The sequence below is a fragment of the Vulpes lagopus genome, chromosome X (assembly GCF_018345385.1).
Source record: "Vulpes lagopus strain Blue_001 chromosome X, ASM1834538v1, whole genome shotgun sequence".
In the NCBI taxonomy this organism is placed as follows: Eukaryota; Metazoa; Chordata; class Mammalia; order Carnivora; family Canidae; genus Vulpes; species Vulpes lagopus.
The window spans coordinates 49,394,592-49,408,771 of record NC_054848.1 but is presented as its reverse complement, the minus strand read 5'-3'; the positions used below and the strand labels follow the sequence as shown (position 1 = coordinate 49,408,771).

The 14,180-nt window shown below is 42.0% G+C and overlaps 1 protein-coding gene across 2 annotated transcripts in view; it reads left to right on the top strand.

Annotated features, from left to right (window-relative positions):
* The window catches only part of ZC4H2 (zinc finger C4H2-type containing), a 60,280-nt gene extending 48,683 nt beyond the window's left edge, over positions 1–11,597 (top strand). Inside the window, exons 2-5 of one of the 2 annotated variants that reach the window (XM_041742199.1) lie at positions 6,110–6,281; positions 7,844–8,016; positions 8,853–9,015; positions 10,134–11,597. In XM_041742199.1, coding sequence (XP_041598133.1) covers positions 6,110–6,281; positions 7,844–8,016; positions 8,853–9,015; positions 10,134–10,247 — 622 coding nt within the window. In that variant the 3' untranslated portion in view covers positions 10,248–11,597. The remainder of the gene's footprint in view (positions 1–6,109; positions 6,282–7,843; positions 8,017–8,852; positions 9,016–10,133) is intronic. The other variant, XM_041742200.1, reaches the window with a different exon arrangement.
* Positions 11,598–14,180: the final 2,583 nt, after the last annotated feature.

Sequence of the window (14,180 nt, the reverse complement as noted above, 5' to 3'; positions counted from 1 at the left end):
GAAGTGTTTCCAAACTTCTTCTTGTGATTTAGTTCTAATTTCAAGGCATTATGGTCTGAGAATATGCAGGGCACAATCCCAATCTTTTGGTATCGGTTCAGACCCGATTTGTGACCCAGTATGTGGTCTCTTCTGGAAAAACTTCCATGTGCACTTGAGAAGAATGTGTATTCAGTTGAGTTTGGATGTAAAGTTCTCTAGATATCTGTGAAATCCATCTGGTCCAGTGTTTAATTTAAAGCTCTCATTTCTTTGGAGATGTTGTCACCAAGTATAAGTCACCAAGTATAAGTGTATTATTATCTAAGTATGTCTTAATTTTGGTTATTAATTGATTGATATATTTGGCAGCTCCCACATTCGGGGCATATATATTGATGATTGTTAAGTCCTCTTGTTGGATAGATCCTTTAAGTATGATATAGTGTCCCTTTTCATCTCTCACTACAGTCTAAGGAGTAAATTTTAGTTTATCTGATATAAGGATGGCTACCCCTGCTTTCTTTTGAGGACCATTTGAATGGTAAATGGTTCTCCAACGTTTTATTTTCAGGTTGTAGGTGTCCTTTTGTCTAAAATGAGTCTCTTGTAGACAGCAAATAGATGGGTCCTGCTTTTTTATCCAGTCTGACACCCTGCCCCTTTTGGTGGGGTTATTAAGCCCATTCACGTTCAGAGTTACTATTGAAAGATATGAGTTTAGTGTCATCATGATACCTATTCAGTCCCTGTTTTTGTGGATTGTTCCATTGGACTTCTTCTTAAAGGGGAATTTTTAGAGTCCCCCTTAAAATTTCTTGCAGAGCTGGTTTGGAGGTTACATATTCTTTCAGTTCCTGCCTGTCTTGGAAGCTCTTTATCTCTCCTTCCATTTTGAATGAGAGCCTTGCTGGAAAAACTATTCTTGGTTGCATATTCTTCTCATTAGGACCCTGAATATGTCCTGCCAGCCCTTTCTGGCCTGCCAGGTCTCTGTGGAGAGGTCTGCTGTTACCCTAATACTTCTCCCCATTGAAGTTTGGGTTTTCTTGTCTCTTGCTGCTTTAAGGATCTTCTCTTTATCTTTGGAATTTGCAAGCTTCACTATTAAATGTCAAGGTGTTGAATGGTTTTTATTGATTTTAGGGGGGGGGGATCTCTCTGTTTCCTGGATCTGAATGCCTGTTTCCCTTCCCAGATTAGGAGTTTTCAGCTATGATTTGTTCAAATACATATTCTGGCCCTCTGTCCCTTTCGGCGCCCTCAGGAACCCCAATTAAATGTAGGTTTTTCTTCCTTAGGCTGTCATTATTTCCCTTAATGTATCCTCATGGTCTTTTAGTTGTTTGTCTCTTTTGTCCTCAGTTTCCCTCTTTGCCATCAACTTGTCTTCTATGTGTCTCACTCATTCTTCCACCTCGTTAACCCTCATCGTTAGGACTTCTAGTTTGGATTGCATCTCATTCAATTGATTTTTAATTTCTGCCTGATTAGATCTAAATTCTGCAGTCTCTTGAGTCCTTTATGCTTTTTTTCGAGAGCCACCAGTAGCTTTATAATAGTGCTTCTGAATTGGCTTTCTGACATTGAATTGTAATCCAAATTTTGTAACTCTGGAGAGAAGACTGTTTCTGATTCTTTCTTTTGAGGTGAGGTTTTCCTTCTAGTCATTTTGCTCAGTACAGAGTGGCCAAAAAGAAAATGTATTGGGAAAAGGGGAAAAAGAGAGAAAAGAAAGGAGAAAAGGAAATGAAAAAAGAAAAAAGAGGAAAAAAATAAAAAAGAGAGAAGAAAAAGAGAAAAAAAAGAAAAAAGGGGGGAAGCAAACAGAAATCAAAAAGGAAAAAAAAAAACCAAGGGGGAGTATCCTCTGAATTTGTGTACTGTAAGTTCCTTGGCTTCCCCTGGAACTTTCCAGTGCTGCTCGGTCAATAATTTGTTTTTCGCCTGTCTAGCTGGTCTTCTGGGGGAGAGACCTGTTGTGCTGATTGTCAGGTGTTAGCACTTGCGAGAGCTGCTCAGCCCCCTGCCTGATGCAGGGCTCAGTGAGTGATGTTTAAGCTGCTTATCCCGTGAGGCCACTGTGAGGCTCAGCGGGGGTTGTTTACCCTGTGAGGCCCCAGGAGGAACAACCACAGTGGCGGCAGCTAGCTCCGGATTCCTGGATTCAGCTCCGGCAATAACTACAGAGTTCTCTGTCTGCAGGGCCCTGGATGCTCCCAGGGCGGGGCCGCTGATCTGCTCAGCTTGGGGTAGGAGCGTCCTTGCTGTCCTGTGCCCTCCTGGCCTCTGCCTGTTCCGGGTGGGAGGCTGGATCCTGGGCTGTGTCCCGGTTGCCCTGTGCTCCCAGGCCTGCGCTGTTGATTTCGCGCTCCCGGGGCCGTGCCGCCCCCTGTCCGCGGAGCCGCCGCCTGAGCCCCTCCAGGCTGCTCCTGGGGCAGCCCACTCCGCGCGGAGCCTCTTCCTCTGCTGGAGCAGCCCCTGAGCTACTCCCGGGGCCGCGCAGCCTCCTCCTGCGGGGAACCTCTGCCGGAGCCGCCTCCGAGCTGTTCTCGGGTCCAGCCGTGTGAGAGCTGCAGCCCTTTAGGGAGCTCGGCCACAGGGTGTGGCGCGCTCTCCCTGGGGCGATGTGTCTGTTACTGTCCCAGGGAGCCCAAGGGCATCCCCGCCCTCCTGGGTCCTACTCTAACTCCTTGCGGGCGCCTTTCCTCCTGGGAAGGTTGGTGCAGCTCCTGCTTCTCCGGGACGGGGCTCTCCTGTCCTTGGGGACACTCGCCCTGGCCTTAGCCCGGCTCCTCGCGGGGCCCCTCCCCCTTGGATGCCTTTTGTTTCTTTATTTCTTTTTCCCTGGTCTTCCTACCTTGATAGAAGCGTGAACTCTTCTCACTGTAGCATTCCAGCTGTTCTCTCTTTAAGTCTCAGGCCGAATTCGTAGATTTTCAGGATGATTTGGAAGTTCTCTAGGTAATTTGGTGGGGACAGGTGACTTGGGGACCCTACTCTTCTGCCATCTTGCCCCGCCTCCCTGCGCCTCCTTTTATAGTGACTCCAGGAATCTTGCGGCTTCACTGCTCCTCCTGTGATTCTGTCAGATTACTCTGTTAAGTACTTTTCTGTCCTGCAAAATCCGATGAAGATTTTTAAAGTTCCAGCTTCTCCAGGGTTGGGCTCTCCTGCCCTGGAGGCTTTTGCCTCACTGCTTTTGCCCAGCTAGTTGTTGTTCCCCTCCCCCACATTTTTTTTTTTTTGCTTTCATACCTTGTTAGAAGCAAAAATCTCTCCAAGACTGAGAGAAGTGAGATAATCAGATTATGTCCCTCTCCTGATGCTTGAAATACTACAATGATTCCCCCTTCTCCTAAGGATAAAAGTCCTAACTCCTCATCTCAATCCCCAGATCATATTCTGGCATCCTCTCTAATTTCATCTCAGGCCTCCTCCCTCATATAGTAAATGCTCCAGCCACACTGACCTTTGTTTCATCTAATGTGCCATTTTCTTTTCTGTGCCAAGGCAATTGCTCATGCTATTCTTTCTGCCTGGACTGCTTTCCTCTGTGTCTACGTGCACTTTTCCAGCTACCTCCTACTCATTTTCCAGGTTTTGCTCCAATTTTCACATCCACAGATTATTAGGATAGCTTCTGGTGAATGTCCCTTTGACTTTACTATGTCCCTTAGACTGTTATATCCCTTTATTGTGTCTTTCTATTGCATTCTGCATCTCATCTTTACTACTCATCACGTAGTTTTTCTTGTAGCAATGTGTTCAGGGTCCATTTTAGTCATTAGATGAATTTTTCTGTCCACAGACTATTCTGTTTTTTGTTCTATTCCTTGCAACTGGTATAGTGCATACCTCATGATAAATGTCCCATAAATATTTGTTAGAGTTGATATTAAAATCCTACATAATTGGTACATAATAGGTGTTCAATAAATATAAACTATAAATATAGCTGTTATTATTATTGCCTAAAACCAGATAGCTAGGGAATGGTAGAACCCAGATTTATACCCAGGTCTGAATCTACAGCTCATGTTCCTTTTATAATATGGTTCTGCTTGCAGAAATGGATTGTAGGCTGAGCACTGTCACAGATTGCCTTAGGATGATATACTATATCTCACTCTAAATCTCAATTTTCTCATCTGTAAATTGGGTTAGGGATAGGCAAAATTCAGATTGCTCTACATGTAATATAGAGGAGGAAAATGGAAATCTAGATAGGAGGGGCTCTATATAGTTAGTTAATTGGCCAATACAAGTCAGTTTCACCCTCTTCAAGGCAGTTGAACAGGTATACCAAGAACTCTTATTATGTTTATGCTCTTTAGTCAGGGCAACCCCACTCAGTGTGGCATAGTGGGTGGTGTTAGAGGGCCCTGTGTTCAAATCTCAATATCCCATTTACTAGTTCTGTGATCTTGGGCAAGTTGCTACCCTGAACCTCAATTTCTTATTTTACAAATGGGATAATAACACTCATCTTTTGTTTTTACCCTTTCTAGGTAACAAAATACAATAACATGAAAAGAATTTTTGAATAAATAAAGAAAAATTTCTCCCATTATCTTATCCACCTAACACAAGTCTGTTTGTGGGTCTGTGCCATTGAGAGTCACCTCTTAAGGCAGGAGCCATGAGAGAGAGACTAAAGACAGAAGCAGGCTAAAGCCGGAAGCCAGAGTCTAGGGTATAGAGCAAGAGCACCCATGGAATGGCCTGGAGCAAGGGTGAAAGCCAGCTACTGATGCAGAAGAAAGCTGTTATCCATCTGAGTGATGGATAACAGCTAGGTAGTACCTGAAAACCAGAAAGTAGAGAGCCATTGGGAGGATAACAATGTGCCCTAGAGGGGCCTCCTTCCAAATTTTTGTGTCCTTTTTATTTAGGCATGCTTCAAATGGTCTTAAAGGTCCTTGAAACTGTGCCAGTATATTTTGTGCATGTATATTTTGAAAAATGCAATCCAAGTATATACACTTCTCCATTAAGTATCATATCTTCAATATTTTCCATGTCATAAGTCTTCATAGTGATTACTTTTAATGGTTTCCAAATATTGCAGTCTTTCCCATAGTCCAGAATGAACATTCCTGTGTACTAATGTTTTGTTTCCCTTAATTATTTCCTTAGAATAAATTCACAGATGTGCGATTACTGAACCAGAATATATACAATTGGGATTTAACAACCAGATACAAGTTTTATTTTTTAGGAAAAGAAATGAGCTATAGTTTTTACATTCCACTTCCTCTTCTGGAACTGAAGAGTGGACTCTGTAGAGTTGTGCAGTCCTGTTAACCATGTGTGATAGTATAACATTAAATTAATTAAAATTAAATAAAATTCAAAATTCAGTTCTTCAACTGCACTAGCCATATTTCAAGTACCCAGTAGCTACATGTGTGTATTGGCAACTGTATGAAAAAGTATAGATATAGAAAATTTCCATCATTGTAGAAAGTTTAATGGACGGTGCTCCTGTAGGAGTTTCTCAAAGGTCATGGTTGGCATCTTGGGTTGGAGTTTTTTGTGATGTAGGACTTTCCTGTGCATTAAGAGGCTATTTAGTGTCTCTGGCTTATGGCCACTACATGCCAGTAGTGTTTTATCATGAATCATTCTAACAGCAAAAACCTCCATGTTTGCAAATGTTCCATAAAGGAATACAATTATCCCCTTTTGAGACCCACTGAGCTTCAATCTTAGAATAAAGGATCTTCTAAGAATTGGGTAGGAAATATCAGAAAGGGAGACAGAACATGGAAGACTCCTAACTCTGGGAAACGAACTAGGGGTGGTGGAAGGGGAGGAGGGCAGGGGTGGGGGTGACTGGGTGGCGGGCACTGAGGGGGGCACTTTACGGGATGAGCACTTGGGTCTTGTTCTGTATGTTGGCAAATTGAACACCAACAAAAAATAAATTTATTATTAAAAAAACATGAAACAATAATAAAAAAATAAATAAAGGATCTTCTAACTTTTGGGGGATGGCTTCAAGTTGGGTCTGCCTGGAGAATGAAAAGCTTAGGAAAATAGCCCTGGCTCAGGGCTAAATCTATATTCTATTCCCATTTCCCTCCCTTTTCCTGCTGATCTGTTTCTTGCTTTTTGGTAATTGCAGGAACAAGACCCTTCAGATGGAGAAGATCAAGGCACGTTTGAAGGCTGAGTTTGAGGCTCTTGAATCAGAGGAGAGGCACCTGAAGGAATATAAGCAGGAGATGGACTTGCTGCTACAGGAGAAGATGGCCCATGTGGAGGAACTCCGACTGATCCATGCTGATATCAATGTGGTACATGGCTTGCCGCCTGAAGCCTACCTCTGGGCCCTTAGTTGAATAGACAGTAATGAGTACTGTGGCCTCTCCTTGAGATGTGGCTGTGGCCAACTTAGGGGAGTAAGCATCAGGTTGTGGTAGAATGGAAGAATCCAGTTCTGAGATCTAGCTCTGGCTCTGTCACTGAATATCACTGGACAAGTCCCTTTTTCTCTTAGGCCTCATTTTCTCTCTTTACTGTTACAGGGATTCAGTCACCTCTAAGGTCTCTTTCAGCACTTATGTGCTGTCATTCTGGGAGTCTGGGAGTTGAGAGTTAGCCTTGGAGTAAATCAGAGCAGACAGCTGCCTCTGGGGCCTAGCTCAACGGGCTCCAAAGCTTCCAAGTAGGCTAAACAAATAATCTCTGCCACCTTACTAAAGTGTAGCTCCCTCATTAGAGTCTCTTTTTGAGATACTTGGAACATGGGGAATGAACTGTCTGCTAAGTTGATAAGTTTCCCACTTTTTGGAGTTATTCAAGCACAGTCTGAATGATCACCTCTGGGCTGCAAAATTGATGCACCAGGAGGAAATTTAGAGGTGCTGACTTAGGACATCCTTTTCAATCCTTTGAGCCTATGACAATGAGAAGCAGTTTTTAAAAATTACATTTGAAGGAGTTAAGTTTCTATTCTTAGGAAACTCATTTCTATGGCAATACTTATTTCCTCATATTGCCAAGCCTAGGATTTTAAAGGAAATATGAATGTGATTTGGACAGTAGGTACTTGGTATTTCCTATGTCACAAGATCACAGGATTCCAGGGTCTCATGGACTGTTGCCAACTAACAAAGGATACAAAGCCAATGCAAATTACAAATATTAGCCACAGAGAGGCTAAGAATCTAAGTTAGTGGATTTCAAACTTAAACATGAATCAAAGTCATCTGGAAGAAGCTATTAGAACATAGATTATTGAACTCAACCCTAGAATTTCTGATTTTTATATGCCTGGGGTTGTGCCTGAGAATTTGCATTCCTAATGAATTTCCAGGTGATGCTAATGCTGTTGATCTGGTGACCACATTTTGAAAACTACTGATCTAAGATAAAAGCCACTGGCTTGGGAAGAAGACCTTATTCTTTGTCTATGTTTTGCCCCTAAGAAGTATTTCTCTGAGGAAGTTTCTTCTTCTTTCTGAGTCTCAATTCTCTGATCTGTAAAATGGTGGTGAGATGGACTAAATCAGCTCTAAGGGCCATTCTAGCTTTAAGGTGCTATATTTGTGTAATAACTACCATTTATTGAAACTTTACTCTTTGGTAGCCCCTGTACTGAGAGATTTATATGAATTAAATCACTGAATCTTCATAAGATTATATGAAGTAAGAACTATTAGTATCACCATTATAAAGATGAAAAAAACAGGCATGATGAGTCACATAGAATACATGGTGAATGAAGGACTTGACCATAGATTGGTCTGGCTCCGGACCCTGAGCTATTTTATCCATCTAGCTGTAGAGCCTTGCATTGTTGCATTGTTGACATTGTTGGGTCTTTTCTCTGTACCTACCTCACTGTGTGTTCTAGATGGAAAACACCATCAAACAGTCTGAGAATGACCTAAACAAGCTGCTAGAGTCTACCCGGCGGCTACATGATGAGTATAAGCCACTGAAGGAACATGTGGATGCCCTACGCATGACTCTAGGCCTACAGAGGCTCCCTGACCTATGTGAAGAGGAAGAGAAGCTCTCCTTGGAGTAAGATGCCTACTCCCTGTCCCTGTAACACACATACAACACACACACACATACACACGTAGAGGTGCATATACATACATAAAACCTGGTCTAAAGTCATGGTTCTCAGTCCTAGCTTCAGGCCTGTCAGTATGACCTTGGACAAGTCTCTGTGTACCAAAATAAGGACGATTAGACTAGTATTACTGGGAAGCTTTTAAAATTCTTTGTGCAATTTTGATAACACAAGACTGTGTCTATGACTGTGTGTGTGTGTGTGTGTGTGTGTGTGTGTGTGTGTGTGTGTGTGACTCTTAAGAGGTGACTTCCCAAGTCAAAGTCTAGAAGGGGTGTCTAGAAACCTTTGAAAATGTTGAAGGCTGGGCTTTTATGGTCTCCAGGTGCTAGCCTGGAACTTTATCTAGAGACCTAGATACTCACCTTACAGAGAGAGTTCAGTTTAGTAGAAGGAGGCACACTTCTTAAAGTAGAGCGGGCTGCCTGTGGAAGTGTTGAGCTTCTTCCTAGAGGTATGTGAGCAGAGGTCTGGGACACTTAATGAGAATATTGCAAGGGTAAATGGGATGAACAGTAAGCAAGTTCCCTTTAAGGACTTTGTTAGCCCTGGGAGTCTTGATTTTCTGGATCTGTCAGAGCCAGCAAAGAGGAGGATTACCCTTCCCAGCAGACAATGGGACAGGTAGTGAAGGAGAAGAACCTTGTGCTGGGGAGGATACAGGAACTTTCTATAGTGAGCCACAGCCCAACCCCTTTGGTTCTGTGACATGGAGTCTTTAAGAGGGGCAAGGTTCTCCTTGCTTTCAGAATGATCTAACTAATGTCTTTCATTTCCAAAGTTACTTTGAGAAGCAGAAAGCGGAGTGGCAGACGGAGCCTCAGGAGCCCCCCATCCCTGAGTCTCTGGCCGCTGCAGCTGCTGCTGCCCAACAACTCCAAGTGGCTAGAAAGCAGGACACTCGGCAGACAGCCACCTTCAGGCAACAGCCCCCACCTATGAAGGTAAGTGAGCTAAGTAGGGGTTGTGGAGGAAGCAAGGTATCTTCAAGCAGCCCCACGGAAGGCTAGGACTCGGGCTTTGTAGTTACATATTTGGTGCCTTCCTAAAACAGCCTTTGCTTGGGACACAGAGGAAAAGTTAGTATATATGTGCTGTAGCAGACGAGCTGGTTTCACTGCTTCACATTCCCAATGGGGCTACAATGCAGGAAGGTTGGCAGGCTCTACCAAAGGATAATTTTTTTTTTAAGTTAGAAAGACTTGTGCAAATATATAGTGAACATTTGTTCTTAATGAGGGAGTCAGCAGGATTACAAAGGTGGTTCCAAAAGCATTTGAAAAACAGTTATTTATGTAGTAAGAAAAGGAAAAGAATGCTGAAATGAGTTTGCAAAATTAAATACAGAACTGGTTGATGTCCAGTAAAATAAATAAATGTAACTTTTATGATTATCTTTTCTTTGGAACAGAAATAATCTGCATCTCTACTGGGAAAAAAATCATTTGTAGTTCATTAGCATAAATCACAGTTTGGACCCTGATCAATAGTAAATAGTCAAGAAAGGGACATTCTCCTAGAGCAGGGGTCAGCAAACTAGAACCCACAGACCAAGTCTGATTGGTTCTCAGTTTTTGTAAATAAAGTTTTACTGACACACACCCATCTGCCTGTTTGTTTATGTATTGTCTGTAGCTTCTTTCATAAAGAACAGGTATAGTTGAGTAGGTGCGGTTAAGACCACGTGACCTGAAAAGTCTAAAATATTCATAGAGAAAGTTAACTGCTATCTGTCCTAGAGTATTAAATAATCCTTAATAGGGCCTGTTGGACCATACTCCAATATAATGCTAAAATGATATACAATTCTCATTTTGCCTTATTTCCAAATTCTGGATATTTTTCCTCAATAACCATCTTGGACCCTCATCCCTTTATAGCCTTTACATTCTTACATCTAGCACTGATCTCTCTACTTGGGTCACACTCTTTGAGAAGTGATAATAACATCTTCCTATTGGGAAATCACAATTGCTTTCTTGACCCTTGGGGATGAGAAGGCTGAACCATAGGCTAGAAGAATCTGATCACTAACTTTCTTTGTCCTGTGTCCTCCCACCAGGCCTGCTTGTCATGCCATCAGCAAATTCATCGGAATGCACCTATATGTCCTCTGTGCAAGGCCAAGAGTCGGTCCCGGAACCCCAAAAAGCCAAAACGGAAGCAAGATGAATGAAGAGATGGAGAACACATAGAGCTCTGCTGCTCATAATTCCTTCCACGGCTAGAGTGATTAATTTCTTGATTTGAAACCACCCTGCCCCACCTCTACCAAGTTTCCTATTTAGTGTGATGGAAGCACAACCTCTCTCCTTTGCTCTTCTTTCTTCTCTTGGGGTTTCTGATTTAAGAAGAGATATGGTTCAGGTGCTAATGATAGTGTGTCTGATGATCCCTTCTCTCCCACCCACATTTCAACTCCTGCCCTTATTTGATGCTGAGGGAAGGGCAGAGGCCAAGATGTGATTCTCTGCCTCTTGTGTCTGAGGCCTGGGACCTAAGGGCTGAGGGCTGGAGGAGGCCCTTGTTTCAGGTGAAGGCTCCAGTGTGCCCCCTCCTTGTACTTTTACATTAGGCTCTGAAGGGTCAACAGTCTTCTTGCTGAACTTTCCAGTAGACTTGGTGTATATATCTTCCCCACAAACCCCTCCTCATCTCATGTCATCTAAGGAAGGCCCAGAGGTCAGTTGGACAAGACCTCCTTTTATTATTCATTTGGGAAGCCTGGCTGCTATTATGGAGTTCACTCCCATGCCAGTCTCCCAGATAGGGTAAAGTTCTCAGGTATAGGTTGTGTGTCTAGAGATCCTGAGACCAGCAGGCCTTTCTCATAACCCTTGTTTTTCAAATCAATGACAGAATTTCCTCACAGTGAAATCAGTGAGCTGCAGCTATCCACAAGTCCTATGTAACTTGCTGCCTAAATTATCGGGCTCTACTGTACAGGCTGCCTTAGAATGAGAGGGGCCCCAGGCTGACATCTCTGTTGCCAAATGTTCAAAATCATTTTTATTCAAAACCATTATTCTGGCAGTTTCTCAATGATATATCTTAGGGGTTAAAGGCATGAGCTGAGATTCAAGTGAGTGCCAACCATTTCACATAGGTAGGAGGGTAGAATTTCCCCTCCATTCATCCCTCCCTCTCTTGGGTCTGCTCTCTTGTAAAGCAGCCTCAGCTCAAGTCAGCTGCTGGCTACTCCCTTTCCTATAGATTGTTTTGGTGGCCTTCCCTTACAAAAGAAAAGGCACTAGGCTCCCCAAGCTCTACAGTTCTCCTCTCTACCAAAATCAGATCTCTAGTCAAGTCACTCTCAGACTTAAAGGACAGAGATGGAGGTTGGCTTTAGCTCCAAGTCTCAGTCCCTGGCTGGGGAAAGGGGATATTTTTCCTACCTTCCTTAACCATAGTTTTAAGTTGCCAGTGTTTGTTTATTCATAATATAAAAAGTTACTCTGCTTTTTGAAAGTGAGAGTGTTATATGTATACAAATTCTTTTAAATAAACATTTGTTCATTTGAGTGAATGCTGAGGAGTTTCTATAAGTATCAAGTAACAGAAAAAATGTGGTGCCGTTTCCCCTTCTGGGTAGCTCTTCTTCACTTTTATTTCTCCACCCTACAAATGATGAGAGAAAACACACCACTGCACAATGATTTACCCTATTATTATTATAATTCCATTTATTAAATATTTACTCGGTGTCAAGCCTCTGTAATACACTTAATGTACATGACTGTATCTGATTTTCAAAACAATCTTTCAAGCTAAGTATTTTTTAATTTAAATTCAATTACCCAACATATAGTAGTACATCATTAGTTTGGGATGTAGAGTTCAGTAATTCATTAGTTGCAAATAATACCCAGTGCTCATCGCATCACATGCCCTCCTTAACACTCATCACCCAATTACCCCATCCCCCATACACTTCCCCTCTAGCAACCCTCTGTTTCTTTCCTGCATTTAAGACTCATGGTTTGTCTCCCTCTATGATGACTTCCCCTTCAGTGTTCCCTCTCTCCCCATATGATCCTCTGCACTGTTTCTTATATTCCACATAGGAGTTAAATAATAAAATTATCTTCCACCGACTGACTTATTTCACTCAGCAAAATACCCTACAGTTTCATACAAATCAATGTAAAGGATAAGTATTCATCCTTTCTAAAGGCTGAGTAATATTCCATTTTGTATATATACATATTTTTTACCCATTCATCTGTCAGTGGATCTGACATCTTGGCTCTGTCCAAAATTTGGCTATTGTGGACATTGCTGCTTATGAACATTGAAGTGCAGATGCCCCTTCAGATCACTATATTTGTATCTTTGGGATAAAAAGATTGCAATTGCTGAGTTGTCAGGTAGCTCTTTTTTAACTTCTTGAGGAACCTCCATACTGTTTTCCAGAGTGGCTGTATCAGCTTGCATTCCCACCAATAGTGTAATAGGGTTCCCCTTTCTCTACATCCTTGCCCACATAGGCTGTTTCTGTCTTGTTAACTTTAGCCATTCCCACCAATGTAAAATGGCATTTCATTGTGGTTTTGGTTTCTACATCCCTAATGACAAGTGATGTGAAGCATTTTTTCATGTCTGTCAGCCATTTGTATATCATCTTTGAAGAAATATCTATTCATGTCCCCTGCCTATTACTTGCCTAGATTATTTGTTTTTATGGGTGTTGAGTTTGATAAGTTCATTATAGATTTTGGAAGATAGCCTTTTATCTGATAAGAAACTTGTAAATATCTTCTCCCATTCTATAGATTGCTAGATATACTTTGAGTTTTGTTGACTGTTTCCTTTGCTGTGCAAAAGCTTTTTCTCTTGATGAGGTCCCAATAGTTCATTTTTGCTTTTGTTTCCCTTGCCCTTGGAGACATGTCTAGCCAGAAGTTCCTGAGGCCAAGGTCAAAGAGGTTGCTGCCTGTGTTCTCCCATAGGATTTTGATGGATTTGTCCCACATTTATTTCTTTCCTCCATTTTGAGTTTATCTTTGTATATGATGTAAGAGAATGGTCTAATTTCATTCTTCTGCATGTGGCTGTCCAATTTTCCCAACACCATATATTGAATGTCCATTTACCATTGGATAGTCTTTCCTGCTATGTCGAAGATTAGTTGACCATAGAGTTTAAAGTCCATTTCTGGGTTCTCCTTCTGTTCCATTGATCTTTGTGTATGTTTTTGTGCTAGCACCACGTGTCTTGAAAATCACGGCTTTATAATACAGCCTGAAGTCAGGCATTGTAATGCCTCTGGGCTTGGTTTTCTTCAATATTCCTCTGGCTATTCGAGGCCTTTACTGATTTCATGCAAATCTTAGGATGAAAGATCTAAATGGGAGACAAGATTCCATCAAAATCCTAGAGGAGATCAAATGCAACACCCTTTTTGAACTTGGCGACAGCAACTTCTTCCAAGATACATGTATGAAGGCAAGGAAAATAAAAGCAAAAATGAACTTTTGGGACTTCATCAAGATAAAAAACTTCTACACAGCCAAAGAAACAGTCAACAAAACTAAAAGACAACCTACAAAATGGGAAAAGATGTTTGCATATGACATATCAAATAAAGGGCTAGTATCCAAGATCTCTAAAGAACTTATTCAACTCAACAGCAAAGAATCAAACAATCCAATCATGAAATGGGCAAAAGACATGAACAGAAATTTCACAGAGGAAGACATAGACATGGCCAACAAGCACATGAGACAATGCTCCGCAGCACTGGCTATCAGGGAAATACAAATCAAAACCACAATGGAATACTACCTCACACCAGTGAGAATGGTGAAAATTAACAAGACAGGAAACAACAAATGCTGGAGAGGATGTTGAGAAAGGGGAACCCTCTTGCACTGTTGGTGGGAATGTGAACTGGTACAGCCAATCTGGAAAAGTGGGTGGAAGTTCCTCACGTAGTTAAAAATAGAGCTATGACCCAGCAATGGCACTACTGGGCATTTACCCCAAAGATACAGATACATTGAAAATACTATACACCAGCACTCCAATGTTCATAGCAACAATGTCCAGAATTACCAAACTGTGGAAGGAGCCTCAATGTCCATCAAAAGCTGAATGGGTAAAGAAAATG